This window comes from Bos javanicus, chromosome X (genome assembly GCF_032452875.1).
Source record: "Bos javanicus breed banteng chromosome X, ARS-OSU_banteng_1.0, whole genome shotgun sequence".
NCBI classification, from domain to species: Eukaryota; Metazoa; Chordata; class Mammalia; order Artiodactyla; family Bovidae; genus Bos; species Bos javanicus.
The window spans coordinates 3,307,807-3,323,511 of record NC_083897.1 but is presented as its reverse complement, the minus strand read 5'-3'; the positions used below and the strand labels follow the sequence as shown (position 1 = coordinate 3,323,511).

Genomic DNA, 15,705 nt, shown 5'->3' with positions numbered 1-15,705 from the left:
CCTTTCATACTTGTTAGCATTTGTCTTACGTACTGTGGTGCTCCCGTGTTGGGTGCATATATATTTATAATTGTTATATCTTCTTCTTGGATTGATCCTTTGATCATTATGTAGTGTCCTTCTTTGTCTCTTTTCACAGCCTTTGTTTTAAAGTCTATTTTATCTGATATGAGTATTGCTACTCCTGCTTTCTTTTGGTCCCTATTTGCATGGAAAATCTTTTTCCAGCCCTTCACTTTCAGTCTGTATGTGTCCCCTGTTTTGAGGTGGGTCTCTTGTAGACAACATATGTAGGGGTCTTGTTTTTGTATCCATTCAGCCAGTCTTTGTCTTTTGGTTGGGGCATTCAACCCATTTATGTTTAAGGTAATTACTGATAAGTATGATCCTGTTGCCATTTACTTTATTGTTTTGGGTTCGAGTTTATACACCGTTTTTGTGTTTCCTGTCTAGAGAATATCCTTTAGTATTTGTTGGAGAGCTGGTTTGGTGGTGCAGAATTTTCTCAGCTTTTGCTTGTCTGTAAAGCTTTTGATTTCTCCTTCATACTTGAATGAGATCCTTGCTGGGTACAATAATCTGGGCTGTAGGTTATTTTCTTTCATCATTTTAAGTATGTCTTGCCATTCCCTCCTGGCTTGAAGAGTTTCTATTAAAAGATCAGCTGTTATCCTTATGGGAATTCCCTTGTGTGTTATTTGTTGTTTTTCCCTTGCTGCTTTTAATATTTGTTCTTTGCGTTTGATCTTTGTTAATTTGATTAATATGTGTCTTGGGGTGTTTTGCCTTGGGTTTATCCTGTTTGGGACTCTCTGGGTTTCTTGGACTTGGGTGACTATTTCCTTCCGCATTTTAGGGAAGTTTTCAACTATTATCTCAAGTGTTTTCTCATGGCCTTTCTTTTTATCTTCTTCTGGGATGCCTATGATTCAAATGTTGGGGCATTTAACATTGTCCCAGAGGTCCCTGAGGTTGTCCTCATTTAATTCCTTTTTCTTCTCTGCTTAATGCATTTCTACCATTCAATCTTCTACCTCAATTATCCTATCTTCTGTCTCTGTTACTCTACTGTTGGTTCCCTCCAGAGTGTTTTTGATCTCATTTATTGCATTATTCATTATTGATTGACTCTTTTTTGTTTCTTCTAGGTCCTTGTTAAACATTTCTTGCATTTTCTCAATCCTTGTCTCCAGATTTATCTGTAACTCCATTTTGTTTTCAAGATTTTGGATCATTTTTACTATCATTATTATGAATTCTTTTTCAGGTAGACTCCCTATCTCTTCCTCTTTTGTTTGGTTTGGTGGGCATTTATCCTGTTCCTTTACCTGCTGGATATTTCTCTGCCTTTTCATCTTGTTTATATTGCTGTGTTTGGGGTGGCCTTTCTGTATTCTGGCAGTTTGTGGTTCCTCTTTATTATAGAGGTTCCCTCCTGTGGGTGGGGTTGGACGAGTGGCTTGTCAAGGTTTCCTGGTTAGAGAAGCTTGCATTGGTGTTCTGGTGGGTGGAGCTGGATTTCTTCTCTCTGGAGTGCAATGAAGTGTCCAGCAGTGAGTTTTGAGATGTCTGTGGGTTTGGTGTGACTTTGGGCAGCCTGTATATTGAAGCTCAGTTCCTGTGTTGCTGAAGAATTTGTGTGGTATGTCTTGCTCTGGAACTTGTTGGCTCTTGGGTGATGCTTGGTTTCAGTGTAGGTATGGAGGCTTTTGGATGATCTCTTATCGAATAATGTTCCCTGGAGTCAGGAGTTCTCTGGTGTTCAAAGGTTTGGGGCTTAAGCCTCCTGCCTCTGGTTTTCAGTCTTATTATTACAGTAGCCTCAAGACTTCTCCATCCATACAGCACTGATGATAAAACATCTAGGTCAATGGTGAAAAAATTCTCCACAGTGAGGGACACCCAGAGAGGTTCACAGAGTTACATGGAGAAGAGAAGAGGGAGGAAGGAGATAGAGGTGACCAGGAGGAGAAGAGGGGGAATCAAAAGAGGCAGGAGCAGTCTAGCCAGTAATCAATTCCTTATATGCTCTCCACAGTCTGGAACCCTCAGAGAGGTTCATGGAGTTACATAGAGAAGAGAAGAGGGAGGGAGGAGATAGAGGTGACCAGGAGGACAAAAGAGGGAATCAAAAGGAGAAAGACAGATCTAGACAGTAATCAGTTCCCTAAGTGTTCTCCACAGCCTGGAACACACACAGAGATTCACAGAGTTGGGTAGGGAAGAGAAAAGGGAGAGGGGAGATAGAGGTGACCTGGAGAAGAAAAAGGAGAGTCAAAAGGGGGAGAGAGTAATCGGGCCAGTAATCACACTCCTAAGTAAAAATGGGTATGGAAGATTGGATTCTTAAAGGTACAAAATTGATAAAAAATACCAAAAAGCAAAGATTAAAAATCTAGAGTAGAGGTTAGACTCTCAAAAATACAATATTAAAAAACAAAAACAAAACAAAATCATAAAAATTATAAAAAAATATATGAAGTTTGCTTTAAAAATAGGGTCTTTTTTGCAAGGTAATAGTAGGTTATAAAAATGAAAATTAAAGGAGTAATAGAGGACTTAAAAATAAAAAAAATTAATTAAAAAATTATAATAGTAAAAATATATCTAGGAATTTCTCTGCACCTGTTGTGGCAGTGTGTGGTCAGTTCAGTTTCAGATAGTTCCTTGTTCCAGCTTATACTTCTCAATGTCTCTGCTGCTGCTGCTAAGTCGCTTCAGTCATGTCCGACTCTGAGCGACCCCATAGATGGCAGCCCACCAGGCTCCCCCATCCCTGGGATTCTCCAGGCAAGAACACTGGAGTGGGTTGCCATTTCCTTCTCCAATGCATGAAAGTGAAAAGTGATAGTGAAGTCGGTCAGTCGTGTCTGACTCTTAGCGACCCCATGGACTGCAGCCTACCAGGCTCCTCCACCCATGGGATTTTCCAGGCAAGAGTACTGGAGTGGGGTGCCATTGCCTTCTCTGCTCAATGTCTCTAGGCCCCTTCCAGTGTAATCAGTGCTAACTACAGGGTTTTAATCTGTTGCACCTGTCACTTCCAAAGTGGTTCCCTCTGTTTATTTTGGCTTCTTCTGTTTGCAGGTCTCTTCAATGTCTAATTTCTGCCCTGACACAAAGGGGCAAAGGTGGTCACTTATTTAGTCTCACTTGTTCAGTGGGTAGGGAGGAACACTGCAAACAAATATCACTGGCATGTGTGGGGAGTGCTTGCAATGTCTGGGCCACACTGGGTTTGCCCCCGCTCACAGCGTGTGCACTTTCCCAGTCTACATTGCTCAGGCTCCAGGTTGCTCTGCAGGGGAACTGTCTAAAGCGGGCCCTGGGTTGTGTGCACTGCCCAGGTCTAAGCCACTCAGGTTCAGGTTCTTGGGTACTCCACAAAGGTGCAGATTCAGTTGGGCCTGCGTTTTGTGCCTTTCCCAGGTCCAAGCAGCTCAGGTGACCAGGTGCTTGGTGAGCGCACTCTCCCCAGGTGGGGAGATGAGTCCTATCGCCTCCCCCGTCCCAGCCGCTTGGTTTCCCAGGTGCACCGTCTCAGGTGTGTCGTGTGTCTCTTCTGGGGAGCTGATCTGTGGCTGCGACCCTCCAGGCGGATGTCAGTCATCCAGAATCCCAGGAAGTCTTGGTTAGCAACTGGGAGCCTGCTCGCAGTTTGGTAGAGAATGCCGCCTCTGGGGCCGAGTTTGCCTCTCACCTTCCAGCTCTGGCTGCCCCCTGCTTGCCTCCCTGCCTCCGGCGGGGGATGGGCTGGTCTGCAGCCAGCTAGCTCTCCTCTGGGATTTGCTCAGTCCTTTGCTCTGTGAATGGGCCTGGCAGTGCCTTAGTTTAGGGCTTTTCGCAGGATAGTTCTCTCTCTCTCTCTGGCTATCCCACAGTTTGGGTTACTATTTCATGTTAGCTCCCTCAGATTGCCCTCAGGGCATTCAGGCCCAGTCCTTACCCTGAGCAATGCAGCCCGGGCCTCCCTGTTTAGCTCCCTGCTTGCTGGTGGTGGATGTGAGCATCTGGGCTACTTCTCTGCTGGGAGTTGCCGTTAGGCACATAATCTGTGGGTTTTATTTATTTATTTATTTATTTATTTTTCTTCCCAGTTATGTTGCCCTCTGAGATTCCAAAACTCCCCACAGACCCACTGGTAAGAGGGTTTCCTGGTGTTTGGAAAATTCTCCTCTTTTAAGACTCCCTTCCTGGGATGGGTCTCCATCCCTAATTCTTTTGTCTCTCTTTTTATCTTTTATATTTTGTCCTACGTCCTTTCAAAGACAATGGGCTGCCTTTCTGGGTGCCTGATGTCCTCTGCCAGCATTCAGAAGTTGTTTTGTGGAATTTGCTCAGCGTTCAAATGTTCTTTCAATGAATTTGTGGGGGAGAAAGTGGTCTCCCTGTCCTATTCCTCTACCATCTTAGGACTGCCCTCCCTTATTTTGGATTTAATTAGAATTTTCAGTGTACTATTTTCATTCCCTTCTCATTTCCTTCTTTATATATTTTTAAGTTATTTTCTTAGTGGTTACCTTGGGGATTACACTTAAGAAAATTAACATTTTAAAACAGGTAGTTTTCTCTTTCTTTTGAGTAAGCTAACTATATATTTTATAGATTAATGAATAGAGTTAACCTATTTATAGTCAACATTTCCTAACATCAGTCTAAACATTTGTCTTGCTTAACGTAGTAAACTCTCTATTAGTAAATTCAAGAATTGAGTCAAGTTGTTATAGGTTAAATGTTGGGCTTACAGGAAGAAATTCTAATCTCTGATGCTCTCCCAAGCATGAGAGTTTCTTAGCTATTTCTGCTAAGTTATTGCTCTGGTTTATTAGTTAAGGAGGGTGAATACAAGGAGGGGGCATGTGGCAGCAACAGTAGCAATAGCAGCAGCAGTAGCATCCCATGAAGGAGCTTTAATCACCATCCCAAGCAGACGTGCTGGCCTGGATGCTTCTCTGAGCTTCTCATAAATTATGACACCCCCATCTCTTATATCCCCAAAGGCCTCCCCACAAACCCAGCTCCGACTGCCTTCTCACTAAGCATCAAGTAGGGAGCTAGGCAGAAAACCAAATCAAATAGAGAAGTCAGACTAAAGATGACCAAATCTCTATCCTCTCAAAGCGTCTGCCTGCAATGCGGGAGAGCTGGGTTCAATCCCTGGGTTGGGAAGATCCCCTGGAGAAGGAAATGGCAACCCATTCCAGTATTCTTGCCTGGATAATTCCATGGACAGAGGAACCTGGTGTGCTACAGTCCATGGGGTCACAAAGAGTCGGACATGACTGAGTGACTAACACACACTACCCTCTCAGTCTTTCCAAGTTTGCTGTTTTCTTCTTTCTTTTCTGAGCTGCTGCCTCCAACTGGTGACACAGGGAAATACATGTTATCTCTCAAGGACCCAAAGCTTACTTTTTCCTCCAAAACCCCTGGGGCAGAATGGGAAGGACTGCCTTAAGGCCTTGTTGTCTAAGACTACTTCTTCCACACTTCCTTGGGTAAAGAGTTGGGTGCCTTGTCCCTTTCAGTTCCAGTTTAGCAAAGCCCCCTCTTTCTTCCCCATCTTCGGACCAGAGGAGCCTCCTACTTAGAGCTTCCCTGACCCCTGCTACCTTCCCAACCCCGTTCATCTTCTTCAGTGAGTCAACTTCATATTCCCCAATGAGTCCGTAGAATATTTTTCCTCAATATGGCTTTTTATGGAGAAAAACAATTGTATGGAAAAGAAGTCATGCATTTTCACTCTTGAGAAAGAGCTGTATCAGTTATTTTGGTGCTTAAAGCTTGAGCTGATTAACTGCCTAAACTTTAGTCCCATTGCAGGATAAGTGTTGCTAACATTTAACATGGTGGTGGTTAAGTAGCTTCCAGTTATTCCACTGTATTGGCTAATGAAGAGTTCATTTAGATTGCTGCAAGGTTCTCCCCTTATCATGTCTCTTGCTTTGCCCATGATGGCTTACTTCATAATTCACCATTATTATTTACAAATAGGTCTCCAAATTGCTTTGCCCATGATAGCTTACTTCATAATTCACCATTATTATTTACAAATAGGTCTCCAAAGCCCAGAACAATATTCTTAAAAATCCTCTGATATATCAGAAGAGAGCTTAATACCCACTTCCCCATTGCTGCATAGAAATTTGTATAGATATAGGTGCATTTCATTCTCTCAAAAACTCTGAAACGTAGATAGGGAAGATACTATTATTCCCATTTTGGGTGGAAAAAACTGAGGTTCAGAGAGGTGAAATGACTTGACCAAGGCCGCAGTGCCAATCAGAGATACAGCTGGGACTCAAACTGAGGATTCCTCCCCAAATCCATGCCAGTTTTCACTCAGCCACGTGGACTCTAGCAGTTCTCTAAATTTGGACAATCAATGCCCACCAGTAACAATAGCAGCTAATACTTGCTCAGACTTTCCTGTGTGAAAGGCACTTCACATGTATCATTTCATCTAATTTTAAAAACAGCACACTAAAGTGTATATTATTATTATCCCTATATTAAAGACATAGAAACTGAGGCTCAAAGAGGTTAAGTAACTTGTCTCAGCTCAAACAGTTTTAAAAATGGCTTGGCTAGGCCCTCAAATTCAGGTCTTTTTGACTCCAAAGTTCATGTTCTTATTCTCTATACTACTTAAGAAACTGGGGAGCTTCAGATAGCAGGGAGCTCCAGGGGATATGTGAAATTCTACCTCCTACAACTTTCAGGATGGCAAAATGGCACGACACCTTTTATGAAACAGAAATTCTGAGTGAGGCTGCAGCTGCACAGGAATTCCCAGGAATGAGTACATAATGCACTTTGAAACACTTGGGAAATTAAAGTCCTAACAGCCAGTCATATCCTGTGCGAGCATACCATGGCAGAGAAGTCTCCTACTGAGAACTACTTTTCCCACCAAGAGCTGCTGCTTCTTCTGGAGATGTTCCAAAGACTACTTGCCAAATACTACTTACTACTTTCAGCTGAATGGCTCATACAGAACCTAGCTCCCTAGCATCCCAGTGTCAAAACCTCCCAGATAGTTTCAGAGTGAGGTTTTTCCTAAAGTGACAGCTTTTCAGGCCAAAGGCTTGATAAAATCTGGCCTAAATAGCCACCAGGTAATGCCATTATTTAAGATACAACAGTTGGGAACAGATAAGCTATCTCCTGCACACGCTGAATCTAGAAATTGCTAGAATTTTGCTGAGCTTGATTTGTTTGATATTCCAAGCAGCAGCCAAACTTCTCTCTATCCCCACTCAAGTGTTTCTTATCAATAGTTAAAATGGGAAAACCCTGACACCATACAACAGACAAAGAAACCATCAAAAGCATGATCAAAAGGGTGCATGTTTGATTGAACAATTTTATACAGGGTTCAGAAACTTGACAGAAAGGGGAAAGGAGCTAAAACGTGTTTTAATTGTTCAAAGAGCACTCCTTACCCCCACTAACAGCATATGACTGTCCAGCACCCCTCCCAATCAGTGCTGAAGGATCCCCTCCCCTGCCCTAAGTCCTGACCCAGGTTCCTTCCCCAGGAAGGTTCTGGGTTAGTAGCTGCCAGGCCGGGCACATCTCCCAGATGTTGAGGTGAAGGGAGCTCATTTCACTCCAGCTGTTAATTAGAAGCTGTCTGTGCTAACTCCCCTCTAAATCACAGGAGAAGGAATGAAAACGTCTTGGCCTTCCTGAATAATATGCACCTTGGGTGTGTTGGCTCTCCGAGCACAGAGAAGGAGGAGTGGGGTTGCAGGAGGGGTGGCAAAGGAAAAATAGAGGAGGGAGTCCCATTTCCTGCACTTGTTTTCTTTCAGGAAAGGATTCAGTTTGTTTTTCCTGGGTAGCCTGGAAAATCCTGTGGTTGATTCCTGTGGTAACTTTTCTAGGTTTCTCCTGACTAATGTGGCTGGAGGAAAAAGCAGGGCCTAAGAAGGAACCCCGCTTCCCAGAGGGAACAGATATGGCTGCCTCCTGTTCTAAGGCACCTGATGTGATTATTTAGGAGCTTGCTGTGCTTCTGTTTGAAAACAGGAGCCTTTCTCTTCATGGCAGATGACTAGACAGTGGTTCACAACTCTAGCCCCCAGAAGACTCACTTGGAGAACCTGTTAAGCCTATTCTAAGGCTCCCCTCCCCTGATAGTATTATTCATCAGATCTTAATGTGTCTGTAAAAGTGCTTTTTTAGCACTCACTCCAGGTGATTCTGATACTGGGGGTGGGGCGGGGGTTCCCAGACCATATTTTGAGAAATATTGCCCAGCATTCCAAAGAGCTTATTTGAATAGTTTATTTAATTCACTGGTGAATTTAAGGGAAGTTGTAAAATATATACAACGTACATATTCTAAACCCAACCACAGAGATGCTCTTAGGGCTGTTTTGAATCACATGCCTGAGCTTGAGTGCCATAATCAGGTGGAGATGATGCTTGATGGCTTCACACTCTCATTTTTTGTCCAGGTTTGAGGGTAGCTGTGGGCCTGTGTATAGACTGAATGCTCAAATATTCCTTAATGACACTCCATCAGGCATAAGGAGACTAGTGGCCATTATTAAGTTTGACGGACTCTTGGCTTAGGCTGTGATTGGGAACAGATAAGCTATCTCCTGCATACATTCAATCTAGTAATTGCTAGAATTTTGCTGAGCCCGATTTGTCTGTTACGCTATAAAATGTGTTTCATGAAACAGTGCTTTTACCTATAGTGTTTTTATTAAGTGTGCATTTACTTGCTGAATAGGCATCATATGTCAGTTTTCATGCAAAGTAGGTTACATGGTATCCTCTAGAATACCATGATATCCTCTAGCAACTCTATTTCTAGATCCACAGACTGCTGAGACTTTTTCCATCTATCTTTGGCTGGAGCTAGTGAGTCTCAGAAAGAATAACTAAAATGATACAGAGAACAGAGCAGCTTTTTCTGACGACCTCTCAGAAGGTCAATGTCTCTTTGGAGCTTTTAACATAATTAATTCACCCAATCAACAAACATTTATTGAGCAACTACTGTGTACTAAGCACAGTTGTAGGTGTTAGGAATACAATAGTAAATAAAACAGATGAAAACTCTTTATGGAGTTTATATTGCAGTGGAGGGCATGATATGGACAATAAACAAGAAAATAGGCAAGACATAGAGTATGTTAGACAGTGATAAAAAGTGCCAAGAAGGAAAAAAATAACCAAGGGAGGGGGATTGTGACGTGTCAGCGTAGAAGGCTAACATTTCAAATAAGTTGGCTGGGGAAAGTGTCACTGAGAAGGTGGCTTTTGTATCCAGACCTGAAGGGAGTAAGTGAGCTAACACTGACATGGGGGAAACGCAGAAACAGCAAGTGAAAATGCCTTGAGGAAAGAGTATGCAAGAAATGTTTGAAGAACAGCAAACCAACATTGGGTCTGGAACAAAAAGTGGTAAAAAGCCACAGTCAGAGAGGGAGTAGAGAGACGGATCACGTGAAGTTAGTGGGGGCACAGATGTTGCCATCCAGTTCCAAAGACCAGAACCCTAAGACTACTCTGAAGCATGAAAAAAAATATTCAGAACAATAAAACAAGAGCCACTAGTCTGTATACTGAGTACTAAGTTCATAATTCCAAGAGATAACAGAAGCTAAAGATAAATTAATAGTCTCAGGATGAGGTGTTATAAATTCATGGATGGCAGTTACCTAAAGAAGTTAGAAAGGGCTTGGGACCACTCTATATTTTGTGTGATGGGCCCCACAAAGATAACTATCATTCCGCTCCCTTTCCTAGAATCAACAAGAGGATGGTGAGCTGAATGTATTAGCAGTCTGATCCGCTAGCTATGTTAAGTCCTCAGGCGTTGGAATCACAGGCCATAAAAGAACCATTTTGGGAGCTAAGATAGTAACTAAGGTTATCACTGGATCAACATATAATGGTCAGGGGGAAATGTGAAGGGATGTGAAAACTGCAAATACCCTAGCACTGCATAAAGCTACTTTGGGAAGAACTAGTGAGTAAACACACATGGAAGTTCTGTCTACCTGCTAAACTGCATCATTTGCCACTGACATTCAGGAGAGAGAGGGGTCATCACCTTGACTTCAAAGGGGCTTCTGCTAGCACAAATACCTGGAACTTCTTAGAAAGAAGAGGTGCTCTGGGGTGTCTCTTCAAGGTGTAGAAAAAGCCATGTCAAGAAGCCTGGAGCTGTAAAGCAATTATCCTTCAATAAAAAAATTAATTAAAAAAAAGGAAGCCCAGAGGAGACTACTTTGAAAGTCCTACAGAGGAAGCCAACTAGGAGTCCCCTGGCCAGATAGTTTGGAGGCATAGAGGCCAGCCATAGCAAGGACAAGGCGACAGGCTCCATCCCCACCCTGTTGGTGGTGGCGCACTCCATCCCTCTGGGCACTGCCATCAGCCTTGCATCCAGAAACCGTAAATATAAGGTAGTGTACTGTCTGTGCAAATGCAGCTTTCAGACAAACCCTCTTCCAACCAGATTTCTTCCTTCCTCCAAGCACTCCTATGGAGAAATCGCTGAGCTCTGATGGGTTTTACTGACATAGATTGTGCCTCTCACCCCAGTCAGCCCCTTCTGTTAATATAAGAGGGGTACAAGACAAGAGAACATGCAAAACCTTTGACCTTGTGAACTCCGTATAATGGGGTTCCTATCCTGAGGGCAAAGGGGAGCTCCTGAATGCATTCTAACCAGGGGAGCAACCTGAACATTTTGTTTCTTGTTTTCACCTGCAAGGGAACCAGTTGAAATTGTGCACCTTGCCTCCAATGGGTCCATTGACCAGAAGCTTGACTCTAGCTGTAGGAAAAAGGGACAGCAGATCATGAAGGAGTTCGCTAGGAATGTTTCTTCAGCCAGAGGAATTTCTAACTTTGAGACCAAGGCCAGCATACAGAGCTGACTCATTTCTCTTTTCCTACTCTCTCCAGAGTGCCTTTGAGCCCTCGTCTGGACTGGTTCGCTCACAGTCCTTGATCACGTTTGCCATGCCCTCCTTGTCCAGCAGCACCCAGGTGCCTGTTGGCTTCAACACCCCAGCCACCACCCAGAGCTGTTTGGATTCCTCAGCTGCTCAATACAAGATGGCTTCTCTAGCTGTAGGAAAAAGGGACAGCAGATCATGAAGGAGTTCGCTAGGAATGTTTCTTCAGCCAGAGGAATTTCTAACTTTGAGACCAAGGCCAGCATACAGAGCTGACTCATTTCTCTTTTCCTACTCTCTCCAGAGTGCCTTTGAGCCCTCGTCTGGACTGGTTCGCTCACAGTCCTTGATCACGTTTGCCATGCCCTCCTTGTCCAGCAGCACCCAGGTGCCTGTTGGCTTCAACACCCCAGCCACCACCCAGAGCTGTTTGGATTCCTCAGCTGCTCAATACAAGATGGCTTTAGATCCCTGGAAACAAAAGAAGAACATCCAGGTGACTGTAAGTCCTTCAGGAGGCCTGGGAATACACTCCCATATAAGAAAATATGAGTTCTAGGAGTTCCCTGGTGGTTAGGATTCTAGACTTTCACTGCTGTGGCCTGGGTTCAATATAAAGTCAGGGAAGCAGAATCTGCAAGCTGCGCTCGTGCCCCACCCCCCAAAAAGATGAGTTCCAACCTTTGCAAACTGCTCCTAGGGAAGTGGTATGGTTTGGGGGATCCATACCCTAAGTAGGGATGGTAAAGTCAAGGACACTGTCCCAGGTTTGACAGCCCTGGAAAGAGGTGAGCACACTTGTGTCTAGAGCCTGGGATGTTCCATGTAGAGGGAACTTACATAAAAGGGATGGAAGAAAGCAGAAAGAGTGACCTAAGTCCTAAGAAATTGCTTACTGGCTTAGTATCTGGGAATTCACTCAGCGCTCTTTGTAGAAGACATTCAATCATAGCCAAGATCAGGATTCTGTTTAATTATGAACCAGATAAGACCCATGAGTTATGGCAGCTCTGTTCCACTTCTTTGGAGGTCAGGCTTCCAGCAATGCCAAGCATTCAGAACTCAGCTATTAGCCCCTCCAAAGACCTCTCCGTGTCACATACAGGTCGCCAAGTTCTTATGCTTTCTAGCACACTCAGGCAAGCCAATTATGTTTAAAACATGGCCACAGACCCAAATCAGATCTGATACCAAAGAGAAGTGACATTGGATAGCAGAAAGAAGTGACACAAACTATCTGGGGTCCTTTAGTATAGGGATCAAGAACCTTGGCCACCTGTATCAGGGCCACACTGTATCAGCATCCAGTGTAATAGGTCATGTTCACTACTCATCCACATCATCAAGAAAGTTGGACTATATTCCCTGATCTGTGTTTAGGAGGATAGGGAAGTAATTCCTTTGAAAAAGATTTTTTTACTAAAAACTAAGAATTAAATCAAGAACTTCCAGATGTACAAGCTAGATTTAGAAAAGGGAGAGTAACTAGAGATCAAATTGCTAACATCCATTGGATCACTGAAAAAGCAAGGGAATTCCAGAAAAACATCTACTTCTGCTTCGTTGATTGCAAAAGCCTTTGACTGTGCAAATCACAACAAACTGTGGAAAATTCTTAAAGAGATGGAAATACCAGACCACCTTACCTGCCTCGTGAGAAATCTGTATGCAGGTCAAGAAGCAACAGTTAGAACCAGACATAGAACAATGGACTGGTTCAAATTTGGGAAAGAAGTATGTCAAGGCTGTATATTGTCACCCTGCTTATTTAACTTATATGCAGAGTACATCATGCGAAATGCTGGGCTAGATGAGTCACAAGCTGGAATCAAGATTGCTGGGAGATATGCATATCCATACATGAAGGCTGATTCATGTTGATGTTTGGCAGAAACCAACACAATTCTGTAAAGCAATTATCCTTCAATTAAAAAATAAATAAAATTAAAAAAAAAAGTTGCTGGGAGATACCCGCTAAGGGCAGAAAGCAAAGAGGAACTAAACAACCTCTTTGACAAAGGTGAAAGAGGGGAGTGAAAAGCTGGCTTAAAATGCAACTTTCAAAAAACTAAGATCATGTCATTCAGTCCCATTGGCATTTCCCTTCACGGCAAATAATGGGGAAAAAATGGAAACAGTGGCAGATTTTATTTTCCTGGGCTCTAAAATCACTGTGGAGAGTGACTGCAGCCATGAAATTAAAATTAAAAGCTCCTTGGAAGAAAAGCTATGACAAACCTAGACAGCGTATTAAAAAGCAGAGACATCACTTTGCTGACAAAAGTCCATATAGTCAAAGCTAAGGTTTTTTCCAGTAGTTATGTACAGATGTGAGAGTTGAACCATAAAAAATGCTGAACACCAAAGAATTGATGCTTTCGAAATGTGGTGCTGGAGAAGACTTCAGAGAGTCCCTTGGACAGCAAGTAGATCAAACCAGTCAATCCTAAAGGAAATCAACTCTGACTATTCATTGGAAAGACTGATGCTGAAGCTGAAGCTCCAATACTTTGGCCACCTGATGTGAGGAGCCGACTCATTGGAAAAGACCCTGATGCTGGGAAAGATTGAGGGCAGGAGAAGGGGGTGACAGAGGATGAGATCGTTGGATGGCATCACCAACTCAATAAACATGAGTTTGAGCAAACTCTAGGAGATAGTGAATGACAGAGGAGCCTGGCATGCTACAGTCCATGGGGTCACAAGGAGTCAGACACGACTTAGTTACTGAATGACAACAACAAAGAATTTTTAAAATTTGGTATTTTAAAGAATGTGTCGGTTAGCTGGAAGAGTCACTTGGCTGAGTCTTTAGCCTCTAACTCTGGGATATAAGTAAAGGGCTATAAATCAGAGATGGAGGAGATGAAAAGATTTAATAGTTACAGGCATTTTACCAGGAAGGACATTAAAGCGCAAATAGATGTCCAAGGTCATACACTCTGGTAATGGCAGAAGTAGGACCAGAACCCCATCTTCTGACTTCCAGTTCAGTTCTATTTTCACCCCCATCACGTTGCCCCTAGCTTAAACATTGCAGTTTTGCTTTAGTAAGAGAATAAAGTATAAGATCAAAGAACAGCTGGCAGAATGGTGGGCCTAGGAGGAAGGTCTTCTAGTAGCACTGAGAGAATCTCCTTGGTTCAATGTCAAGCAGAGGGTGATCAATCACTAGGCCATATACATCCAGTCCTGTATATGCATGATCACCTGGACACTTCACCACAAACCTGGACACATAGGGAATGTTGATGAAGGAAGACTTAGCAAGACCCTTCTTTCTGACTTCTTTCTGCATAGCCTAATTGAGGTAAGGCCTGGGTAGCACTCTCTAACAAGGTCAGGGCATCTACTTCTTCCTTTTGCCTCTCTCCCTGACACATGGATGAATGAAAATAAAAGTGTGCAGGATCCTTTATGACAGAGAGGCTGCTGCTACTGGCTCCCTGCTTTGGAATTTCTTAGATCTTTAAGTCCCACAGGAGGGTTCCCCTTATTCTTAATTTATAGATGTGGACAGAGATATAGAGAGTAACTTGCCCAAGATATACGGAGAGCACGTGATGGAGCAGAGATCTGAACCCAGGTCTATCTGACCTGATCCATTCAAAAGTAAATAATTTTGAGCTGAGTCTGCTTACCAAGGCACTTCAAGTGGTAACATAGAGCTGTATGTTTGCCTTTAGATGTATATCATGGTTGTTATCAGGCCCCACAGCCCCATCATCAGGTTGATGGCCTTGCAGTGCAGGTCAGTGGTTTCTGGGGTGTTTTCAAGAGTTCCCTGCAGCGTATCACTCAGAGACCAGAAACTTCAAATCTAAATGAAGTACTGCCAGTAGGTAAAATGATCACCAAGTTATGGATACTACTGAAATAATTTCCATTGTGAATGGTATTGTTATGCTCCCAACACAGCCATTTGGATAGCAAGGATTTTTTTTTTCCTGATGCTTTTTTTGCTTTGGCAACCATGCAGGGGTGGGTGGAGAGCATTTCAGCCTGATTCAAAGTCTTTTCCTCTTCTAGGTGAAACCAAAACAGGAGGAGCCAAGCCTCCCAGTGGCTTCTGAAGAAGAGAAAAGCACAACCAAACTGAAAGAAGCTGACCAAAAGAAGCTGAAAAAAGACAGCACAGGTTGGCATATCTTCGCCATCACCCATAAACACATACTTAAGCTTAATGGCACAGTGCTATGTGACAAGAACTATATAATGGAGAATTGCCCAGGCCTCTATCCTTGGTCTTCTGAGGGCTTAAAATTTAAGATGCATATTAATGTGGTCCAAGTTTCTCCGTTTGAACTGCCCATTTAATATAGTTGCCACCTGTGTTAGGTAAAAGGCCATACCTCCAGTATTCTTGCCTGGGAAATCCCATGGACAGAGGAGCCTGGAGGGCTAGAGTCCATGGGGTTGCAAAGAGTAGGACATGACTGAACACATATAGTAATATTACAGGGAAGAGAAGACCGACCTGTAGAACTGCTGCCTTGTGTTTGACCTGAAGCCTGTGGATCAGTGCAAATGTTAAGGCTTTTCAAGAATTTCTTTGCATGTATATTATGCATGTATATTAGATTATTTTAATAAAGAGAGTTGAAAGCAGAAGTGGGGAGGGCATAATCCTACCTTGCAGATAACCCCTGTTGACACCTTTCTTAAAAAAATAAAAATACCTGTATATCATGTTAAAATTAAGTAGAATTAAGTAGAAAATATAAATACTAAGGAGGAAGTAAAATTTCCTTTCACCCTGTCCCAGTCAGTTTCCTAA

General features: G+C 43.0%; 1 protein-coding gene across 2 annotated transcripts in view; it reads left to right on the top strand.

Moving 5' to 3' along the window:
• The window catches only part of KIAA1210 (KIAA1210 ortholog), a 52,182-nt gene that overhangs the window by 25,873 nt on the left and 10,604 nt on the right, over nucleotides 1-15,705 (top strand). Inside the window, exons 8-9 of one of the 2 annotated variants that reach the window (XM_061408438.1) lie at nucleotides 11,233-11,430; nucleotides 14,958-15,066. In XM_061408438.1, the coding sequence (XP_061264422.1) occupies nucleotides 11,233-11,430; nucleotides 14,958-15,066 (307 nt within the window). Of the gene's footprint in view, nucleotides 1-11,216; nucleotides 11,431-14,957; nucleotides 15,067-15,705 lie in introns of those variants that run through there. The other variant, XM_061408437.1, reaches the window with a different exon arrangement.